Source organism: Convolutriloba macropyga, chromosome 3 (genome assembly GCF_964194025.1).
Source record: "Convolutriloba macropyga chromosome 3, txConMacr16.3, whole genome shotgun sequence".
Lineage (NCBI taxonomy): Eukaryota > Metazoa > Xenacoelomorpha > Acoela > Convolutidae > Convolutriloba > Convolutriloba macropyga.
In genome coordinates, this window is record NC_134470.1 from 52,339,726 (window position 1) to 52,360,970 (window position 21,245).

Consider the following 21,245-nt stretch of genomic DNA (forward strand, 5'->3'; position numbering starts at 1 on the left):
AATGACAGGTCTCAAAGTTTTCATACTGCAGTATGAACGTACAGAAACCTATTTGAAGATTTCATTTGATATCTAATACTCTTTATTATTGGACTTTTTTGTGTTCAAGAAAACATAATTGTATACTTTTAATTTTTTTGTTTTTGTTTTTATTTGTCTACTTCTTACAGGGTCTCATCAAGGACTGGTCCTGTGGTTTTTCTGGTGAAGAACAACATTTTTGTTTAGTCTATGTTTTATTTGACACTATTTTGACTTTGTAATGGAATTTTTTTAAAAAAGAAAGACATTTAGTTTTGATGGAAAAGTTTATTTGACTTTTTTGTTTGTCTTGTTTCGTAGTCTTAATAACAGGTGTGATCGGACCACTAATGCTGCATTATTTACTTTAAAAGATGATTTGAGTTGGAAGCAATTTCATTTTTACACCAATTATTTTTGATCAATATGTGAAAGTTTTCAATCTCTTTCTCCTTAGGTAGACAATTAAGCCAAACTTGTGGATAAGCGGGGTCGGAACATTATGCGCGGACGCACATTACCGAGCCTCCTCGTTTAGATAAACATAGAAATGGAAATTGTTAAGTGTAAAACAGATTCTAAATAAAATGATGCAGAATTGCTATCAAAGTGCTCGAACTTCAATACGTTATTTTTTTCATTCATAATTTCTTTTTAATAACGCTACCTGTAATCCAATAAACTCAATGTTAGGGTTTCTTGTGTAGCTGATTTTCAAACTGGGTTGATAATTCATTGTTTCATGAACAATCGTGGGTACAGACTCAGTTCAGTATTTTAAGTTTACGGAGAAATTCTAATACAGTTTCTAATAGGGAATGATGGTGAACAACAAGAACTGCTGCCTCTGAAGTAATGCGTTTCGTTATTTAAAAAAGCATGCGAAAGTTAAGTTTCAGAACAAATGCAATTGCGAATTTTGAAAAGAAAGGGCCATTTTATTTCCACGACACCAAATTTTCCAATCTTTCAGTTGTCTAGCTAGATTTCTGCTAGCTTGCTGTTTAGTTATTTTGTATCGTTTGCAAAAATGGCTTTGAAGGCAGTGTGAAAACAAGTTTTTCAAGTTTTTTGACATTTTCTCAATTTTGGGTTCAATGAGATTCTTGACGACTTAAAACGAATATCCCCTGAAGAATTGCTTTTTTCAAACCTTCTCAAGTTGCTTGGCAACTATTGTTATTCTTGCCCCTGCTTTTCTCCCATAATTCAAACAACGGTAGTTTTTCCTCTAAAAGATTTTTTTTTGCATTTTTGATAGAATATAATGGTTTTCAACGCCTTAACACCAGAAGCATTACAATTTAAAAGCTCCTTTTTTCTCTGTTTGTTCAAAAAAGTGTTGTTTATTTTGCTCCCAGAGCTAGAATGATCAAAGTTTTAATTCAAATGTTTTCTTCATTCATATGTACGATAACTCTCTTAGTTTGCTTCTTCCTTTTTTATCTTTTTAGAGGCGGCTATGTAGGTGCTAGTGCCAAGTGCTATATTGTATGAAGACAGAGTTATCCCTGCGGTATCCTTTCTAATAAAGGCTTTTAATTGCAAGTTTTTGCTAAGTGCTATTCGGGGCGAGGGTTCGGTAAAAACGCTCTCTTTCTGCTACAAGTTTTCAATTCAAGTAATTTAGTAAGCAACTGAACTGTACTGAGCAGAATCGTCTGTATGAATTTCAAGATAATAAATGCGTGCTGTATAAATTTACAAAAGTCTTTTTCAACCAATCAAAATTCAGCATCGTCATATTACGGCTCTTTAGAAAAAGCGGAGGCGATGGGTTTCGAACCTTTAATCTTATAATTATAAACAGGGTTGCCTAGTGTGCTGTGCCAAGTGGGTCTTGTTTAGTGGTATTGTCAAAGTCAAGGGATTTACTGGGCTAATTAAGTATAAATGGAAAGCAACATCAATAGTGGTTTGTTCTAAGTTTTTATTGAGTATTCCAGATCAAAATGCTGAAAGTTTACTTTCTGTTTGCTCTTATTTGGCCTCTTTTTTTCTGATCTGATGCATGTGAACGAATTGAGCTGGGGAATGCGACTGCTGTATGTTGTGAAAAGAATACTACATTCCGCGTTGGTCAAGTGGATGTGAGTTTCGTGCCATATCGGAGCCATATTTGTCCAGTTGGTGATGGTGGAATTGAAGATTTGTGTCCTCGATTCTTGCCAAGTTTTTCAACGATGTTCGTGTTGGTCGTGGCAGGCATAGTACTCGTGCAGTAGAAAATAAAAATCGTGCAGTTTTGTAGAAAAATAGATTCGTGCAGTAAAAAAAATAATTAGATGAATTGATTTGTTGCTATTGTCAGGTTCATCCTGAAGGCGCGTGTTCGTCCCCTGCATAATTCTTGAAGTTTTCGTCCATCCTCGCTCCTCTTGAGGAAGAACACGCGCCGTGTAATTAAGTTCAGATTGTGCGGTTGCCCTGGCCAGATGTACTCCAGGATAAAGTAGCTGGAATAGATCGGGTTGTCGGATGCTACAATTTTCGTTAGCAGTGCCATTCTGTTATTCAAATTAAATGGAAGAGGGGGATCGGCTGCGTATAGAAGAGGCATGACTGAGTTTAAACTTGATTTTTTGGGAAGTGCGTTTTGACTGATGTGGATCAACAGAGATTTATGCGAGTTATTAGGTGTAGTTGATTGTTTCCTCTTCTGGGTTCATTTACATTTTTCCCAGGAAGATTACTGTAGTAACGATCTGTCAAGTGTGGCGGTTCCATTTGTTCCACGTTGTGAGGGGAGTAAAGTAATGAAATAATTCCCTCGGCATGGCAGTAAATGACAGTCACTAATTGAGTGTTCGGAAGTAATTCCCTCGGCATGGCAGTAATTGACAGTCACTAATGGAAGTTTTGGAGGAAAGTAAATTGAGAACAGTGTGATTGACTGCTCTATTGATAAAGTTATTCAGAATACGTTTACTGTGAAGAGGTCAAACTTTAATAGCGGCGTTATTCATCGACTGTTGAATATTTTATCGAAGCTTTGCAAAAAAAAAATCAATTGTAATAACGAAGAGACGGGATATTCTATTTTATCGAAGTATGGACCTTAAAAGGTTCGTTAATTACTTATAACATTTTAGGATTTCATAGGCTAGCATTAATATTTTTTGTAATTTTAAGCAGAATTATCGTGTTTAGAACGACACGAGGCAGACAAGATTTTCTAATCGGAATGAACGAGTTCAAACATCAGTGCTACGATCGGAAAACATTAATAAGTCTCGGATGGAAAGAAGTGGAGACAGTCGATGGGCGGGGTATTAATAGTTGGAACTCCTTAAAGAATAAGTTAAATATAGAACGTAAAGGGGGACTGGTTGTAATGCGCGGCTCAACTTTAATTCTGAAGTGATATCCTGGATTCATTATAAAATGTTTGAAATAATGCAAAAGGGTAAATTTTAGTTGTAGGAAAATTGTTTAAGTTGTTTGAAATAATTTCCAAGTTTCTGTTGGCGAAGAAATTATAATAGGTTTAGAGAATGAACAGTTAGCAATGAAGAGTGTTGCTGGTAGTTAGCAGGCAGAAAGTAGTTTGAATGATTGATAGTGTTGCGGGGGAAGTGGGGGAAATTTGACATTTTGTTTAATTGGGATTGTGGGGAATTATCCTTGGTTGGGTTGATTAGTGTTTCATTATAGGCTGTCATTGTGATTGATGGACAGTTCGCCTTCCGGGTTAATGGATTTCCTTCCTTTTCTCGCTTTGACAGATAATTGGTAAGTTTCCTTTGGGAGTTGCATCTTATTGCTCCGTTGTTTAGTGCGTCAGTATAAATTCTTTTTAAAAATAAATTCGTAGCTGGATAAAAAGGTAGGGAGCAAATCCCCGCCTTTTTCAATGGAGATTTAAGGGGAATTGCTCTGTAATTTTTTTTCGGCTTAAAGAATAATTTCAAGTAATGAAAATTTCGGTTTGATACTCGACTTAAATCAAAATTATGAAGTAAGTTTTCGCAAGTATAATGGTGCGGTACTTTCCAGGGGGAAATGAGTCTCTGGTTTATCTAGGACTTTCAAAAATGTAGTTAAATCATGTTTTTTTTCAATTTTCTTTAAGTTTTCATTTTTCCTTCATAACTGCTAACAAAATTTCTATTTCGCGGTAGAATAGAGGTGAATGCAATTAATAATTTTTAACAAGTGACTTAGTTCAGTGGTTAGTATCTCTGACCGTTGAGCTGGGGTTCCGGGTTCGAATCCCGGCGGGTTCCAGGTGCTTCCATAATGTGCGAAAAATCTGGGAAAGGGCTGTAAGGGTAAGCTAGGGTAAGGGTAAGGGGGTAGAGTGAAGAGGAAGGGTAAAAAAATTTAACTTTGCCTTTTTTTAATTATAAGCTGTTTTTACGGACCACGCGGCCGTCCCACTTAGCGCAGTTGGTAGCGCGCTGCACTCTCATGCTGAAGTTGAGCGTTCGAGTCCCGTCAAGGTTTTTTTAAACGTTTCCTGTATTGATTGTTCTGAGAGGGTACGCTCCGTAATGGGATATCGGTGGGTGTTCCGTTATATGTGTATAGATTGGCTGACTCGGTGCGGCAGGCCTGTTGACATGATCGATTTTGATAGTTGATTCTTCGTTAAGTTTTAGTCTCCTGATGTAATCTCTTAGGAATGTGTAAGGAGTTCGAGGTTTATTAATGTTTTCTTCGTTTTGGTTTTCGAACTCAGTTTTAATTTCGAGTGGTAGTACTAGTGAGCATTTGTTCAGGGGATGTTCTTGTAGGTATTCATAGTCATTTAATGCGACAACTTGTACTGGTTTTGTTTTTATTCGCCGTCCTTATTTGCCTTTTTATTCCGTGTGTTATTCGGAAAGGGAAACGTCGGTGAAGTTTGCCCATTTGTGTAAAAGATGCGAATAAGTTAGATGTATTAATACGCTAATCAAGAAGGATAAAAATTGTTCGAGTTCGGGCTTGAATGCTCTTATTTCTAAAATTGGTTCGGCCATTTGTTCTATTGATTTGCTGTTTGTTCGTCGTGTTTCCATTTGTTTGAACTCTGGTTGAATTTGCTGAAGAATTTGAATTTGTGCCTCAGATCTTGATGAGAAGTTTGGTAGATCATCCAATGGGGGATGTAATTTGAAGATTGTACTTATTGGATCTGGTAATTGAAAATCTAACCGTATTGCCGGTACTGTGTCACAAGCAGTGAGGTCTGAGCGAAGATGAACATTTGGTCCTCTAAGCTGTTTTCCACATCGGTATGTTTTGATGTTAGCAAGTATTGCTTGAAAAATATTGCTAAGTACGAGACTATGTTGATTGATTTGTTCTCTTACGTATAAGTATTGGATGCAGTTTCTCATGTGGTGCACGTTTTGTCGTAACGCCTTGAATTGTCCTTCAGCAAGTTCCCAGTTCCTGTTTTGTGTCTCAATTATTTCGTTCTGGGCTTCTTTGATGGCTTTCAGTTCACCTGATACAACATAGAATTTTTCATTGTTTTGGATTGTTATTTGTTCAACATGATCGGTTAGGTATTGAAGATAAGCCATTGCTTGTCTGATGTTTTTTGGCTTCCTCCAAACACTGATTTGATGAAGCTTAGTAGTTTGTCGCCTATTCCTATTCCAATTCCAAGCACTGCGGCTGCTGCGGCAGCCGCACCGCGGGGTTGTCTTTGCAGTGTAGTAGAAGTTTTACTGTTTGCTCTTAGTAGTGTGTTCATTTCCAATTTGAGGTTTACAATGTCGTGTTTCAGCGTCAGAAAGTTTTGAAGTTCAATGGGCATCCATAACTTTCTGAAGTCCGCATTTTGTCTATCTCTTTTGTCAGGTTGATCAGTTTGTCTTCCACTGTTTTGTTATATATTGGGTAGGGGACCAGGATTTCGGTTTTGACAAATTCTTCTGTCAATAGAAGTTTCTGATGAAGGTTGAATAATACTCCATCTTCTGTTGCCACCGATGGTTGGTTCGTTTTTATCAAGGGTAAAAGTTGTAGTAAAAATAGTACGATATTGAGCATTTTGCTAACTAGGCTTGTTTGTGAAATTGAATTAGAGTTTTTGTGCGACTGATTTTGAGGTACAAAATTGTGGAAAATGATTTGAGCTGTGTCTTTTTTTCTTTTAAATTAGGATTTTTTTGGAGTGTTTTCACTGGTTGGTGATGTATCTAATGTGTATGTTTAATAGAGAATTGGTGCTCAATTCCTATTGGCTGTCATCTTCGAAGCCAAAAGTTTGGTGAAGGTTTCCGTTGATCTCCCGACGGTGAAGTGTTAGCGGAACAATTCTCCGTCTGTTTTGAAGCGTTGGGCCCAGGTCCGCTATTTCTCTGTTGGATACTATTTGAGGAAGTGGTGAAGATGTCCTTGGGTTGTCGTGTTGAGCAATAGCACTACTGCTCTCGTTATTTTCAATTTGTGAAAAATTGCCTCCAATAAGGGAGTGCTCATTGTTCTTGTCGGATCTCGGTTGTTGGACATCATCGCTTGAGGTTGTAATGTTGTGGTAAATATCGTTGATCGATTTGGTCCGGTATAAGGTTTCGCCTGTAGTGTCTAATATTGGGGGCGTGTAGACGGGGCTATTAACGTCATCAAATAGATCGCCAAGGTTTTCAGATGAATCGAACGTGAAGTCTTTGAGACTCTGGTTTCGCGACTGTGAGTTTGTTGATTGTGAGTCTGCAATGCTCTCATCGTGATCAGTTTCTGTTGTATCAATTGTCAGGTTTGGGTCTGGGATGTAGTCAAGTGGGAAGTAAGTTATTACTTTTACCTGTTCTTCCTTTGCTTTTTCTGATGGTTGCAAGAGGATATATAGCGAGTTTTCTCGGGCCAACGCCAGATGATCATTTCTGCGAAGGTTGTATCGTCGATTTGAGCCAAAACGACTGTCGGACGGTAAGAAGTTTGAGTTGTTTGAGAAGACTTAGTCTCCTGTATCAATTGATTCTGTTGTTTCTTGCGTGTTTGCGCTTGGAACTGAGCCTTCCACGAAGAATGCATCTTGGTCAAAGGTCGTTTCGTGTGTCATATCATGAAAATGTATTGGCGGGTCTTCAGAAGAAAAATTAGCTGTTTGGATGTTTGAGTTGAAAGAAACTGACTGGACATCTGGTGTTGTTAAGGGTAGCTGCATGTTGTCTTCGTTAATGTGGTGCCTGACTTGGTTGTCGAACAGCTGTGGTTTTCGCTCTTCTTCTGGTATGGTGGGATCTGCTTCAAAGTTTTCGGGGTCTACATGGTCGAGGTCTTCTACTTGATATTGAGGTTTCACAGGTCGAAGTCTCATTGGATGGATACATTGCGTTTAATTTGTGTTGGTTTTGCGTAATGTAGTTTGAATTCGTGAGCACTTTTTCTACTCTGTATAATGGTATCCACCTGCTTTGCTGTTTATTCATCACTGCTACTTGTGTTGTGCTTTTTGGGTCAAGGATCAGGCAGTATGATTTGGGTTTTAGTGGTGTGGCGTTGTGCTTTTCTGTCATAGTACTTTTTATATTTCAGATAAGACGAGATAAGGTTGTGTTTTACGCTGGAGAAAAGCTCCGTAGTTTTGTCTTGTAGCTCTTTAATGCAGTCGTATTTTGAGCGAGACTCCCATAATTTTGTGTTTTGAAATCTGAGGTCCAAAGGATTTATCGGTGTTCTGCCGTGAAAGACGTCAGATGGCGTGCACCCAAGAGCTGGTGCAAATGTTGTGTTGTGTATGAATACTGCAATGTCAACGTATCTATGCCAGTCCGAGGAAGTTTGGTTTTCGTTAATTCTCAAGATTTGTTTGAGCGGTGCGTGGTTTCTTTCAAGTAAGCCAATGGTTTGCGCATGTTTCAGTGTGCAATGTTTGAGCTCTACCTCCAATAGGTTTGTTAGTTCGCTCATTAATTCGGATGTAAACGCAGTTCCAAGGTCACATATGATTTTTGAGGGAATGTAGGAGTGTCTCAGAAAAATTGAGACAAGGGTTCGTGCTACGATGTCTGCGTCGCCTTTCATAAGAGGTGTGGCGAAAAGGTACTTCGAGAACACGTCAATACCTGAGAGAATGTACGTGTAGGGAAAAGGGTGCGTCTTTCCCACCAGATCTATTAGTAAAAGGTCTGCTGGGAAGTTTTGCAGAAACGAAAGTGGTTGTAATGGAGGTTTCAATGCAGATGTTGGTGCTGGTTTTGTTTGCTAGCATGTGAGACAGTTTCTGATATATTCTGTTAGGCGTTCAGTGAAGTTCGGTAAGTAAAATCGTTTTCTGAACTCTGCTATTGTCAGTGAGACTCCTTTGTGTCCACTCCAAACACTTTTATGAATTCTGTAGAGTACTTCCTTCTGTATGTGCGACGGGACGCAATATTGTTTAATAAATTGGTTTCCAGTGTGGTTATAGAACTTGCGATGAAGGACGCCTTCTATTATCGATAGTCTTGGGAACTGCTGGAGATACTTTTTTAGGTCACTGGATAGATATTGTCCTGTAGTCGGTGAACCTCTCTCAAACCAGAGCAGTACCCGTTCGATATCTTTGTCTTGCTGTTGTTCGGCACGTAGGTCCAAAGGTCCGTGCCCATGAGTAATGAATTCATCCAATGGTTTTTGTTCATGCATGGCGTTTAATTGTTGCGTTGCAGGTGCAAGAATTTGCAGTTGAACGTCAGCTCGAACATTCATAGGATCTTCTCCGCTGGTTTGTTTTCTCTCAAGTAAGTGTGTTTTCATAATTTTGGGGGTATCGTCATTTTCTGAGCTGTTCAGATAACTGATTGAATTGTCAGGTGTATCTGCTGCTGTTTTGATTTCGATTTCGTGCATCGGTATGCGTGAGTTGATGCGTAGCTAGAGCTTTTCTTTCGGGTTTATGTGTATTCTCGACAGATAATCCGCTGCTAAATTGGCTTTTCCAGGTATGTGTCCCAGTATGATGTCGAAGCTGAGTACATGATCGAGAGCATTCCAAAGTGTTGGCGGTATAATTTTTGTTTGGAAGAACCTTGTTACTGATCTGCTGTCTGTCAAAATGAGAATTGGTTTTTTACATCCCCATATAATATTTGCAAAGGTGTCTAGGGCAAAGTGAACTGCGAGGAATTCTTTCGCATATATCGAAAGTTTGAGTTGGTTTGGGTGGAAAATTCTAGATCCAAAACTGACGGGTGCATAAGTTTTCAATTCCTGATTATCATCAATTGTTGTGTAGTCTTCTATCGTGAGTACGTATCCGGCTGCGTAAAAGGATGCGTCGGCCATTATTACATATTGCTGGTCAACTTTGGGTAATCTGAGTGAAAGGTCACAGGCTGTTCTTAGATCATTTGTGAGCTTTTCCAGCATAACTTGGTGTTCTTCTTCTATCACGAAATTGGTGTCTTTCTTAAGTAGACGATAGAACGTTAAAAGTTTTTCAGCAAGTTCAGGGATAAAGGCTTTGTAAAATTGAAAAAATCCGATCATTCGTTTGACTTGTTTTAGGTTTCGCGGCATTCTGAATGTTTCCAGAAAAGTTGTAATCTGCTGTGTAATTGGTGTGAGACACTCAGAGGTTATCGTATTACCAAGGAATTGTATTTCTCTGAGTCCAAATGCGCATTTGTCTGTAGCGAGTTTCATTCCTGATTCTCGGATGCATGTAAAGACTGCTCGAAGTTTTTCCAACATGTCGTTTGTGTCATGTGCTTCAATGCCAATGTCGTCGACGTACTGAAAGCATTTATCCGCTGTTATCACGGGGTCCAGGTTTTGACGCATGAATGAGCTAAAGGCGCTGACACTTCTGCTTAGTCCTTGGGCCAGTCTTTGAAAAGCATATGTTCTCGATGCGAAGTTGAAGGCCAGTAACTGTACTGATTGTTCATCTGCCATTGTTACAGAGAAGTAGCCGTGGCTGCCATCCATTTTGCAAAAGAGTTTCTTGCCGTCTAAGTGGGTGCCCGCATCTGCTAGTGTAGCTATCGGGAAGTTATTGTTGTAGTCGTTTCTAATGAGATGGTTTATTTTTCTGAGATCTACTAATATTCTGAGCTTCCCGTTTGGCTTCCGTTTTGCAAATATTGGAGATGAATAGCGGCTGAATGGGAGCGTTGATATGACTCCGTTGTACTGGAGAAGGGCTAGTTCAACAAGCAAATAGTCTTTGAGATGGATTGAAATTCTTTGAGTTTTTGAGTATACAGCTCTGTTTGTGTCTGGTGTCATATTGACCGAGAATTTGTGAGTGTAGCCAATGTCAAGGCGGTGCCTTCTGAATATGTCATTGAATTCGACTAGAAGCTGTTCTATTCTTTCTTTATCTTTGTCAGAGAGTACGCTGTCGCTCCATTTGAATGCGTTAAGAAAAGTTTTCCTGTCTTCGTTTTTCGAGAGTGGTTGAATTGCTTCAAGATTTTTAAATTTAACAAGTTCGTCATATATGCGTTTTTCAACTGCACTCATCTTGGATGTGTTGGGATTGGTTTCTGGGGTCGGAAACCAGAATCCGTTTTCGTGTTTTATTGTTATATGATTTATTTCGCCTTTTGCTGTTCTCTATAGATTTTTTTATTTGCTTTATTGTTTTCTTTGAGTCGCTTGATGGAAAAGGTTTTGGCTCAAGTGGTATCAGGTAGCGTGCTTGCTCTGGTGTGATGATTTTGAATGTTGCTACTGGAGAATCTTGTCTAATGTGAAGTGGAACTTCTGTTGTATTGATTGCAAGTAGGTTGGTAATTTTGTTTTTTGTAAGTTTGTCAATCGTGCTTGTTAGACCAAGGCCCAGTTTTTCAAATTTGAAAGTAAGCTCTTTTTCTTGTGCATCAGTTTCCTCCGATGGGATTAGTTCCAGGGATTTTTGTTACCCAGGTGAGAGCGTATAGGTTGTTTTGTCATTGAGCATGATTTTTTTCCGGCTGTTGAGACGTTTTTGTTTCTTGTTGTCTTTTATGTGCATTAGATTTAGCTGAAAAGTAAATTCTGGTGTTTGGAGTAGTCTGTTGTGGGCATCAATAATAATCTCATTTTTGTCAAAGAAGGGAAAACCAAGAAGGATAGCGGAAAGTGTTTCAAACACCATGAACTGTTCCTCAAATTGTAAGTGGCCAATTTTGAATGTCAGTTGGACTGTAAATAAAATGGGTGATTGGTGTAGGAAAGCTGTAGAAACGTTTATTTCAGGAGGATTTGTTTTTCCTGGTTTTTGGTAGAGGTTTCTGCTTTTTTTATCGAAATGTTTCTTTGACATGGTGCTACTGATTGCTCCAGTGTCTGCTACTGCTTTCATTATTAATGTTTCGAACTGCAGAGGTATTATAAATACCTTTTCGCTATAGTTTGTCATGCTATCTGGTATATGTTGTAGAAAAACATGCAGGTTATTTAGTTTTTTGATTGCTGATTGAATGGCATGTTTCCATCGCGATATGCTGGTTGACGTTCTGGACAATCTCGGGCAGTGTGCTCATTGCTAGCACATGTTCTGCAAAATGTTCTCATTGGTGTAGGAGATCTTTCGGTACGTCCATTACTTCGCTAGTTTCGTTGGAAGTTTGACCTTCCTCTCGAATAATTTCCTCGACCTCTCTGAAAGCTTCCACGGTTACGTCCTCTGCTGTTGTAGTTGTTACTGTATCCTCGGCCATTTTGGTTTCCATTATACTGGTATGTTTGTCTGTTGTAGTTGTAGCCTCTGTAGTAATTTCCTCTTCTGTAGCTAGGGTACTGAGTACTCTCCACGCGCTGATGCGGTAGCTGTGCTACTTGCATTGATGCTATTCCTGCCGCCATTATGCTTTCTATGGCTTGGGCCACAGCAGGGTTTCCTGATGCGTTTAGTGTATTGAATGCCGTGGTGTATTGTGGTTCGGGGTTTATCTGATCAATTCTGACTCGTCGTTTGATGATAGCGCATAGTTCGTTCACAGTGATGTTGTCATTCTCTTTCAGCAACACTTTCTTGTACTTGAAGGGCATGCCTTGAATGAATTGTTCTCTTATTCGTCTTGTTTCGTCAGTGCGGTCGATGCGAGCTGCAGGATCGTCCACAATTGCGAGGTTGGCGAGGCGTTGCAGATCTGTGAGGAAGTCATGTGGTTGTTCTTTCACTGGATCAAACTTTCTCGATTGCAGATCGAGCTCAAAGTTTCTTCTTTGGTCCGCTCCTGCATATCGGTTGCGTAGTTGTTCAAGCGAATCATCTAGGTAGTTTCGTGTGTTTTCGGCGAGTCGAAGGTAATAGTTGAGTGCATTACCGGCTAAGTGTAGGTGAAGATATCGTGCACGTTGGTGATTCGCTTCAGGAATTCTAGATACGGCAATGCTTGCTCTCAGTAGTCCTTCAAATTCAGGCCAGTTTTCGTTTGGTAGTCCTGAGAACCTTTTCAGATGTGCGTGAGGCGGACTTGGATCTGCCATTTCTTTTTAGTCAGTTCGTTGTTGAAGTGTTTCTGTAATAAGAGCAATTTGTGCGCTTCTCCAATTTAGCTGTGTACAGAGTTTGCAGTTTAGGCTATTTGGTTGGTCTTTTTTGTTCTTCGCTTCAAGTTTTTGACTTACTTTTCTGTCGATTGTTTTGTCGTTGAAGAATACGAACGGGTTTCTAGGATGATAGCCTTCCAACAGTGTCGTAAAAGTATTGTTGTGGCTTGCATTGTATTTTCTCTTTTCTAGCAAAACAAATAGGTTGATGCTCAAATAATTTTGAATGGGTAAAGTTGGTTTGTGCTTGTGGTTTTGGTTAATTTCTCTAATTCGATAGTTTTGAAAGAAATTGTAAAGTTCTGAGTTTTTTGTAATACGCATCCGTTTGATATCGGTTTGATTGTCTTCTTTTGCGATAAAATAAAGGCTAATTCCAGTGTTTGTTTTTCTAATGATTCGAAGATTGTAAGTTTTTCCGTTAATGGCTAATTCCATGAGTTGCAAATTTTTCTTTCTTTTTAACAGAAGTAAGCGTTCAGCATCTCTGTCGCCATATGATAACTCTCTTCTTAGTTTGCTTCTTCCTTTTTTATCTTTTTAGAGGCGGCTATGCAGGTGCTAGTGCCAAGTGCTATATTGTATGGAGACAGAGTTATCGTTGCAGTATCCTTTCTAATAAAGGCTTTCAATTGCAAGTTTTTGCTAAGTGCTATTCGGGGCGCGGGTTCAGTAAAAACGCTCTTTTTCTGCTACAAGTTTTCAATTCAAGTAATTTAGTAAGCAACTGTTCTGAGCAGAATCGTCTGTATGAATTTCAAGATAATAAATGCGTGCTGTATAAATTTACAAAAGTCTTTTTCAACCAATCAAAATTCAGCATCGTCATAATATGTTTTCTTTATTGTTTTGTCCAATGTTTTGATAGTAAACCTTTAGGAAACCGTTGATTCCTAAAAAAAAGAAGTTCATTGTCTTTTAATAAATATAGGGGGACTATAAATATTTTGGGCTTGATTTCAAATCAATATTTTGCCCTCTTTATTGTTCTATTAAAGCGCTAACTGTTACACAAGCCTAAAGTTCTGGAATTTTTGCTTCCCGATAACTTGTTCACTAGTTTTTACTGGTGCTCCTCGCTCTGTCACCCCTCTGGTCAAATTTATGTTCATCAGAAGTTAATCTAGCCAAATTTATCTCTAATTTATCGTACGATCCTTTGAACAACTTGTAGCACTTAACACTTTTCTTCAAATTTGTTGAGTTTCTGTTGTTTCAGCCTCTAGGTGTCTCCCATAAGCCAAACAAGAGCAATTTTAACTGCAGAAATAATATTCTTATATTCGTTTTTCATCAGAAAATGGGTTTCAACCCCTTAATAACAAAAGCACTAGAATATAAATGCTTCTTTTTAATTATTTTCCTCGTGTGTTCAATTGTTTTTGTATGTATTTACGCTTTGCCTCTGATGGTCGAATTGTCTGCTAGTCAGGTCAAATAATATCAGATTTTCTGTTGAATTTTTTTAAATGATTTTGAGATTTGTCTTGCATTTTTTTAAAATCAGCTTTGCTTGGTCGTTTTCATTTGACTTGGTCGTTTTGCACTGGTTACGATTTTCACACGATTGACTTGTGACATGCACTGAAATATAATTGCACTGACCTACTATACACCTTACTTCAACTGAGCAGAGTTTAGAAATTATAAAGAGGATAAAAATTTTTAACTTGTTCTTATAATTATTCTGTTTTAATGCGCCCTTGACGTTACTGGTGGATGAATGTAAGATCTCTCAACTTTTCAAATTAATGGATTTTTCCACAATAATTTTCGAAAATTATTTTAACAACTTAACTATTTGCGCTACACACTGACCCTGTCGAAGAATTTTAATTTTCATATAGTTGCTCTAACTGCTGAAGATATTAACTTATCTCTCTCTTCCGACGTTTAGTATTTGCGTTTAAATGTTTTTTAACAAAAATAAACACACCTTGTACTGCTGATATGAACATTCATTTGGTAGTGGTGAAGAAAGAGTTCCAGCGAGCCACAACTGCACTGACGGTTTGCTTATTTATTCTTCCGTCGTGAAAAAAGAACACCATGTATGCTTTGCAGCATATAATCAAAGTTTTTGTTAGTAGAAAAATAGTGTAGGTAAATCAAGTATTGTACAAATGAAACATATTTTAGAGAACCTATATGATGACAAAAGTAACTAATATTAAATGTAATTTGGCTTCAGATTACGCTTTTTCCCGAACAAAAATTTGCTATGAGTCCCGCATAATTTTTTGTGAATGTGAACTTTTAATTGTGTGAATCGTTTTTGTAGCTTCTATTAAATTTTTTGAAATCTGCGGATAGGATCGTCCCCAAAGTAATAGTCACTTTGAAGGAACATTTGTCTAAAAAACTATTTAAAATAACAGGAAAATAAACTTTCCAGCTTTGTGATAACTAAGATCACAACTTGGAATTGTAAAATGTTTAAAAGCAGAGGTCTTCCTTGCTTTAAGTTTCCAAAAAAGAACGATATTTGAAATCAATAAAGTGTAGTAATGGAGGAACTAAGCGCTTGTGCTTCAGCTCAAACAAAAAATTAATATTTTTACGATCGAAACAATTTTTCGTGGCCTGATAGCCGAGAGTTAAGGTGTGTGTGATTCACACGCCAATGATTGAGAGTTCAATCCCCTGTCTCCGTGAAGCTGTCTGTGTAAGGATGAGCTCTTACTTAACCATAGCTTCAGGTTGACCATAGCCTGACCAATGTTGGCTGCAATGATGGTACCACGTGAAAGTTTTAGACGCAAAGAAAAGTGGCCGTAGTCACCAAAAAAGCAATGCTGCTCATAGAAAGAATAGTCTGAAATGTGGGGAATAATAAGAAAAAGGGCAGCTGAGAACAGGCTACTGTAGGCCTAATGCTGTTCCGCTGCGATTACGCAGGAACCAAAATTTTTGTTAATTAATTTTTTATTGGTCAGTTTAGCAAAAATAACAGTCAATTTAAAAGAAAATCCAGAAAGCGGAATTGCAGGTTAGTGACGATGACTTAATACTAATCAATATAAAATGGGATTTCTTTTTCTCTAAGATACAGGATCCCTCAACCGCAATAACATTCTAAGAACGTTTTTTGAAAAAATGTTCTTATGACACAGATTACATCAATTTGTACAGCTAGATATTTGACAGCTTCCGATTGATGAACTTCTTTTGATAAATTTTTATTAATCATTTTTAATCTCCGAGAAGACAATAACTCTGTAATGGAATTTAAACTAAACCTAAGCATATCAAGTAACTAGTTTTCCTGCGTTTGCTTTTACCCTGCTTTTACTTTCAGGCAAATTCTATGATGCCATAAAAAGAATTGTGGCATCTGCGTATTGAGCATTTTAATCATTCACATAATTATTAAAAAGAAGGTGCTGAAAGACTGTTCCTTGCGGAACACCCTGATATAATGTTATCCGATCGGAATTTTTTTAAATTAAAAGCTCTTCTTTCGTAATCCTAACTTGTGTGTTTTCCACTTAAGCAATCTGTGAGAGAGAATGAAAGTATTCGCGAGATCAAGAAACTCGGCTGTTACATGATTACACATAAACTTTCTTTCGAATAAAGGTTATTACACAGAGTAAAAGTAAAACATCTCTTGTTGAGTATCTTTCACGAAATCCAAATGGCAAAGGCCTAATCACATGATGTTTTTCAAAACTCTTAATCATTTTCAATTTTCCTAGCCGTTTCAATTTTTTTTTATTACATTAGTTATTGACATTGGTCAACATTTCATTGGATTTTCCATATCACTTCGTTAATGATTCGCGTTTACATGAGCTTATTTGACAGTACTGGGAAACTTTCCTGCTGCGAAACAAGAACTGGTCTGTTTCTTGAGCAGAAACACGTATTGATCGAGCTGTTGGGTCAGGTGTGCGAGTTTTATAAGGTTTTTTATAAAACTGCAATTTTCTTGCTGGTTGTTGAGAAGCAAACATGCTAGATTTTTTCGGTATAAAATTGAACGAAGTCAAGTGCTTGCCCGGTTTGAGGAATTTGTCAAAATTTACGAAGAAATGCGCTGACAACTGTTGAAAAAATATTTTTCAGCGGGTAAATCTTACACATTAATCCGCTTAATTTGCTGATTTTTCAGCACTTTCTTACATAATTTCAGCACTTTTCAGCACCTTAAGCGGATAATTATGTAAGATCTAACTGCTGAAAATATAATTTTTCAGCGGCTGTGAGCGCATTTCCTACATAACTTTCAGGACCTATGTTACACAATATCAGCACTTATCTTATGCATTTTCAACGGTTTCCTTGCACAAGTTGAAACTTTTTGAGTTGTTTTTCTTGCTGTACATTCAAAGGAAGCAACTGTGCAAGACTAAAAAGCATTGCACTTGGGCAGTTCAACTTACAAACAGTTGGATATCTGCCAAAAGACTTACGAATTTTGTCAAACCTTAAGATAAAGCAGTTATTGCAGCTGAGGTATAAAACCAAATTATTTGATTGAATGAAACCAGGTAGCTCAAATATGATTATCTTCGTTCCGTTACATATGATGAAAGTGTGACGCTTTTCACTCGGTCTTTTTTTTTTCAAAAAAATGAATTTTAATTTAATAAAAACCACGCAGAGTTTTGATTGATTGGTGGCTCTTCATAAGTGCAAAAGTTGAAGGAGCCTACATGCTGACTACGTTATAAGAGACAGTGAGCAAAAAAAATTGCACGTAAAATGATGTAAGAAAGGCGCTGAATCCGCTGAATTTAAAATTTTCACAGGTGCTGAAATTATGTAAGAAAGGCGCTGAATCCGCTGAATTTAAAATTTTCACAAGTGCTCAAATTATGTAAGAAAGGCGCTGAATCCGCTGAATTTAAAATTTTCACAAGTGCTGAAATTATGCAAGAAAGGTGCTGAATCAAATGCTGATTTTATGCAAGAGATGCGCTGAAATGTACTTAAATATTTTATTTCTGCGGATTCAGCACCTTTTTATCGATTTTGAGCGCAAGGAGCACAAACCTTACATAATTTCAGCACATTCAGCGGATTTCTTACAAAAATATCCGCTTACAGCTGCTGACCCCTCGACCCGGGTGTCTGCAATAGTGTCCGAAAACTTGTGTCCGAAAAAGGATCTGAAAACTTACAGCATAGAATTCACAGTGGTTTTTGAGGCTCCGGTATTTTGTCATGGCAGCTGTACTTTTGACAGGTTATAACTCATAATTCTACCAGAACTTCCTGTCTTGCTAATAAAATACTAACATTCGTGCTCCCTTTTTGATGGTTGGGATAAACTAATGTTCAATATTCCAGTATCTTCAGATAAAGATTCAATAAAGAGCTCTTTAACTGTGTTTTGAATAGATTATCCAGATTTTTTGTCTTGAAAATTCTTAGTTTCCAATGAGAATAGTTTCTTATGTAGCGCTAAATTGTGGACATTACAAATACAAACCGTACAAAGCGTGTCCATTTTTTTGTAATATTACAAAGAAATTCACCATCCCTGCACGACATTGTCGTGAGTTAAAACTTTCTTATTCACTTTCTTTTTTTGTTCTCAACGATTATTTTGCGCAATGGTTGTTTTACTGTATTATTTTTCCAATCATTCATTATGGTTGTTTCTAGTTGGACCGTTTTAACAATTGCATCAAACATACGCCAATTAAAGTTTTCGCTATCTTCAGTTACTCTTTTTAAATCATTCTTTACCGGTCGAAGATTGAAGAGGACTCTTAAAGTATCATTATACAGGCACGCAATTTATTTAAACCGTGGTTCCAAATATCCGCAAATTTTTTGTGTTGTTCAGCCAAGTTATGACAGACCAATTATTGTACTTGTGCTCATCTCCGGAGAGAAGAATGCAAACTTGATGGTCATATCGCAGAGTTCAACCAAAAAGAAGTTCAAATTTATTAGTACAGAAAAAGACAATGATGCGTTCAGTAGTACCTACTGAGCATGCGAAAACGAATCAAAAGCAGATTCATTTTTAGTTAACAAAAACTATAGAAATGGTTGAGCTCGAGTTTTGAAACAAAAGGAGGTTCCGTAATTTGCATTCGCAAATGACGTTTCGATCCCCGCAAAACCACTTTTTTGACTTAATTATCTACCAAAGGAGGAAGACATAGAAAACTTTCAAAAATTCCTGTTGCCCGAAAAAAATTGGTGGATCCATTTAAAAAATCTTTCAGTTCAAATCAATAAACAAACAAACTAAAACCTCGTCAGAGGGCCGATGATACCTGCCGTTAAGGTGAAAGAGATACCAGAGAAATAACGGAATCAAATCAAAAACAACAAGCATTATTTAAGAACAAACCTCAATGTCTATCTGTCTTTTTTTAAAAAAACAAAACTTAATGAAAGAATCAAAAAAGCATCAGATAACTACTACAAACCAATTGATTTGAATTTTACTTCGATTCGTGGAATTTATCTTTATTGAGAATAATTAACAAGCAGACCAAAATAAAAAGACAAATTTAAAAATACGTTCATAATTTATGAAAAAACAAGGAAGTTGAAAGACATGAAAAGCATTAGCCATCAACTAAAATCTTTGAACGTTTTCGTTATACCTTCAAACAAAACCATTCAGACACGTCATTATCTGTATTGTAATTACTACAAAAAACAATTACAGTAGAAAATTAAAAAGTTATTTCAATTTTGCGAGGAAACGGTGTCTTAGCCCATAAAATCAATCTATTCATTAAAGATTTTTAAAAAAATCAATTGCGCATTCTATCAACGTTTTTAATTTGATATGCAACTGGTTCTTAAGATGACAATCAGTCAAGACAGTAAAGGAGAAACCAATAAATTGGAAAATGACCACGAAGAAAAAATATAAATATTCCTAGTATCAGCGCCAAAAAAGAGTTTTAAAATGATGAAACAGCAATGAGACTGCCTTCAAAATAAAATGAGCTCTCATTGATGCCCGCTCTCATTGATGAGAATACTCTAAATGACGGCACAATTGAAATTAAAAGTCGCATATCTCAAAAACAAAGACAGATTTAAAACAAATTTGCTAAAAGCATAAGTGAACTTTCAACTGTGAACCTTCAACTGAATTTTAGTAAATAGATCAACTTGTTACTGCTCAAGAATCCGAGGAAGCTATGGAAGACATGTCATTAGCCACATTAAACCAAAGGACGAGAAAATATCAACAAAAACCGTCAGAAATCAAAATTTCACTAACAATTTGACGCAAACGGTGTTGAAGCCAAAAACCATAAACTTATTGTTAAAATTCTTGTGTTTGTTCAAAGGCCTTCATTTCGGCTCAGACTGGATCATTCAATAGTTGAGCTTTGGCTTGAATTCAGTCTAATCTGTAACTAGGGTTAAAAAGATTAAAAGCAAAACATTTTTTTGAAAAAAGGTACAGCGCCTTTGTGTAATCCGAACGTTTTTTGAAATGTAAAGCTCTGCAACTAGCCTAAAACTGGCCTTGATATTGCTGCCCGTCCATCAAAAAGTATTTTCCAATTAATACCGAAAAAACTATTTTGACCAGAAAGTCTATATAACAAAAATAATTGAATTTTGAATACTTATCGAGATACAATTTCGAAAAACTATTTTGTATCAATTAAATGCATTAGATAGTTGCTATGTTAGCATCGTACAATCTGAATTAGATATGTGATGAATAAGACAATTAGACTCGTTAATAAGACTTAAAGCGAACATCAAGAAATGGAATCCCTCAAGAATTTATTTAAAAAATACATAAACATTTGCTGGAGCAATGAAAACCACGAGCTTTACTCAGAAAACAGACTATTTATTAATTTGAACCTATTTGAACATAAAGGACACATCTTATTAACAGAGGCTGGAAATAAAACTAACTAGCATGTTATTGGTTTGAAAATTAGCAAAAAAAATTAATAGGACAGACAGAAAAACATTACAAATCATTTTTCATTGAAAAACCCAACGATGAGACCAAAACTGGTCTTGATATCACTGCGAGGCTGTTGAAAAACGCACATGTTCCAAGAAGTTGCGTAATATTTTTTGGCAAACGAAACTACTGAATAAATGATTAATAAATGCACTTAATATAGATGTGAGTTAGCGAAAGCTGCTAAAAAGTTAGTTCACTTTGTTAGGATTCAAATTCTACGCGTGGGAAGCTTTCTAGTGATACCACTCACAATTCTGTACAATGAATATGTCGATTGGCAAAAATTGACTTAAAAAACCAGTTGCGGCATATAGTCCCCCCTCCCCCCCTCTCTCCCCCCCCCCCCCCCCCAACTAAAGTGGAACACTAAGGCAAGATATGACAAAGCATTCATCAGGCTCAAATTAACTGTGAATGTTAAGTTTTACTTTCGGAACTATAAAATATCACATATCACGTTGTATCTTTACTCATTTTATAAATATAAATCATCTTTCAGTGCACCTAAATCATGAACCTAAATCATCTTCAGATCTTTCAAGCACCTAAGACGACGTGCTAGAATTTTGAACGTCCGATAATCTCGTCAAAATTAGACCATGATCAGACGCTCCAGACAATAAGCTGAGCACTAAACAAGATTTCCCGCTATAGCGCGGAATATCGAGAACATAAGCGTCGGATTGCGTTTATGAATCGAATGTCCTACCAATGCAAAAATACGACTCTGAATCGACTGGTCAGAAAATGTAAACTTCACTTAGAGAAAGTTATATATTTTTTTATCTGAATCGAGTTCAGTCAAATAGAATAAACTAAATGTTTTTGGTGTGATGAATGTTACCGAATTTGGGAACACGTTTTGTGCTTTTATAAAATTATTTAATTGCATTTTATTTTA

The 21,245-nt window shown here is 37.0% G+C and overlaps 2 protein-coding genes across 3 annotated transcripts in view; one reads left to right on the forward strand and one right to left on the reverse strand.

Annotated features, from left to right (window-relative positions):
* The window catches only part of LOC142336269 (uncharacterized), a 556,260-nt gene that overhangs the window by 380,577 nt on the left and 154,438 nt on the right, over nucleotides 1–21,245 (reverse strand). The gene's annotated exons all lie outside the window — the stretch shown is intronic.
* The window catches only part of LOC142337128 (uncharacterized), a 49,285-nt gene that overhangs the window by 3,557 nt on the left and 24,483 nt on the right, over nucleotides 1–21,245 (forward strand). Inside the window, exon 1 of one of the 2 annotated variants that reach the window (XM_075386227.1) lies at nucleotides 14,038–14,151. The exons of the other annotated variant lie outside the window; for it this stretch is intronic. Within the exon in view, the coding sequence (XP_075242342.1) occupies nucleotides 14,146–14,151 (6 nt within the window). The 5' untranslated portion in view covers nucleotides 14,038–14,145. Of the gene's footprint in view, nucleotides 1–14,037; nucleotides 14,152–21,245 lie in introns of those variants that run through there. 2 annotated transcript variants of the gene reach the window in all.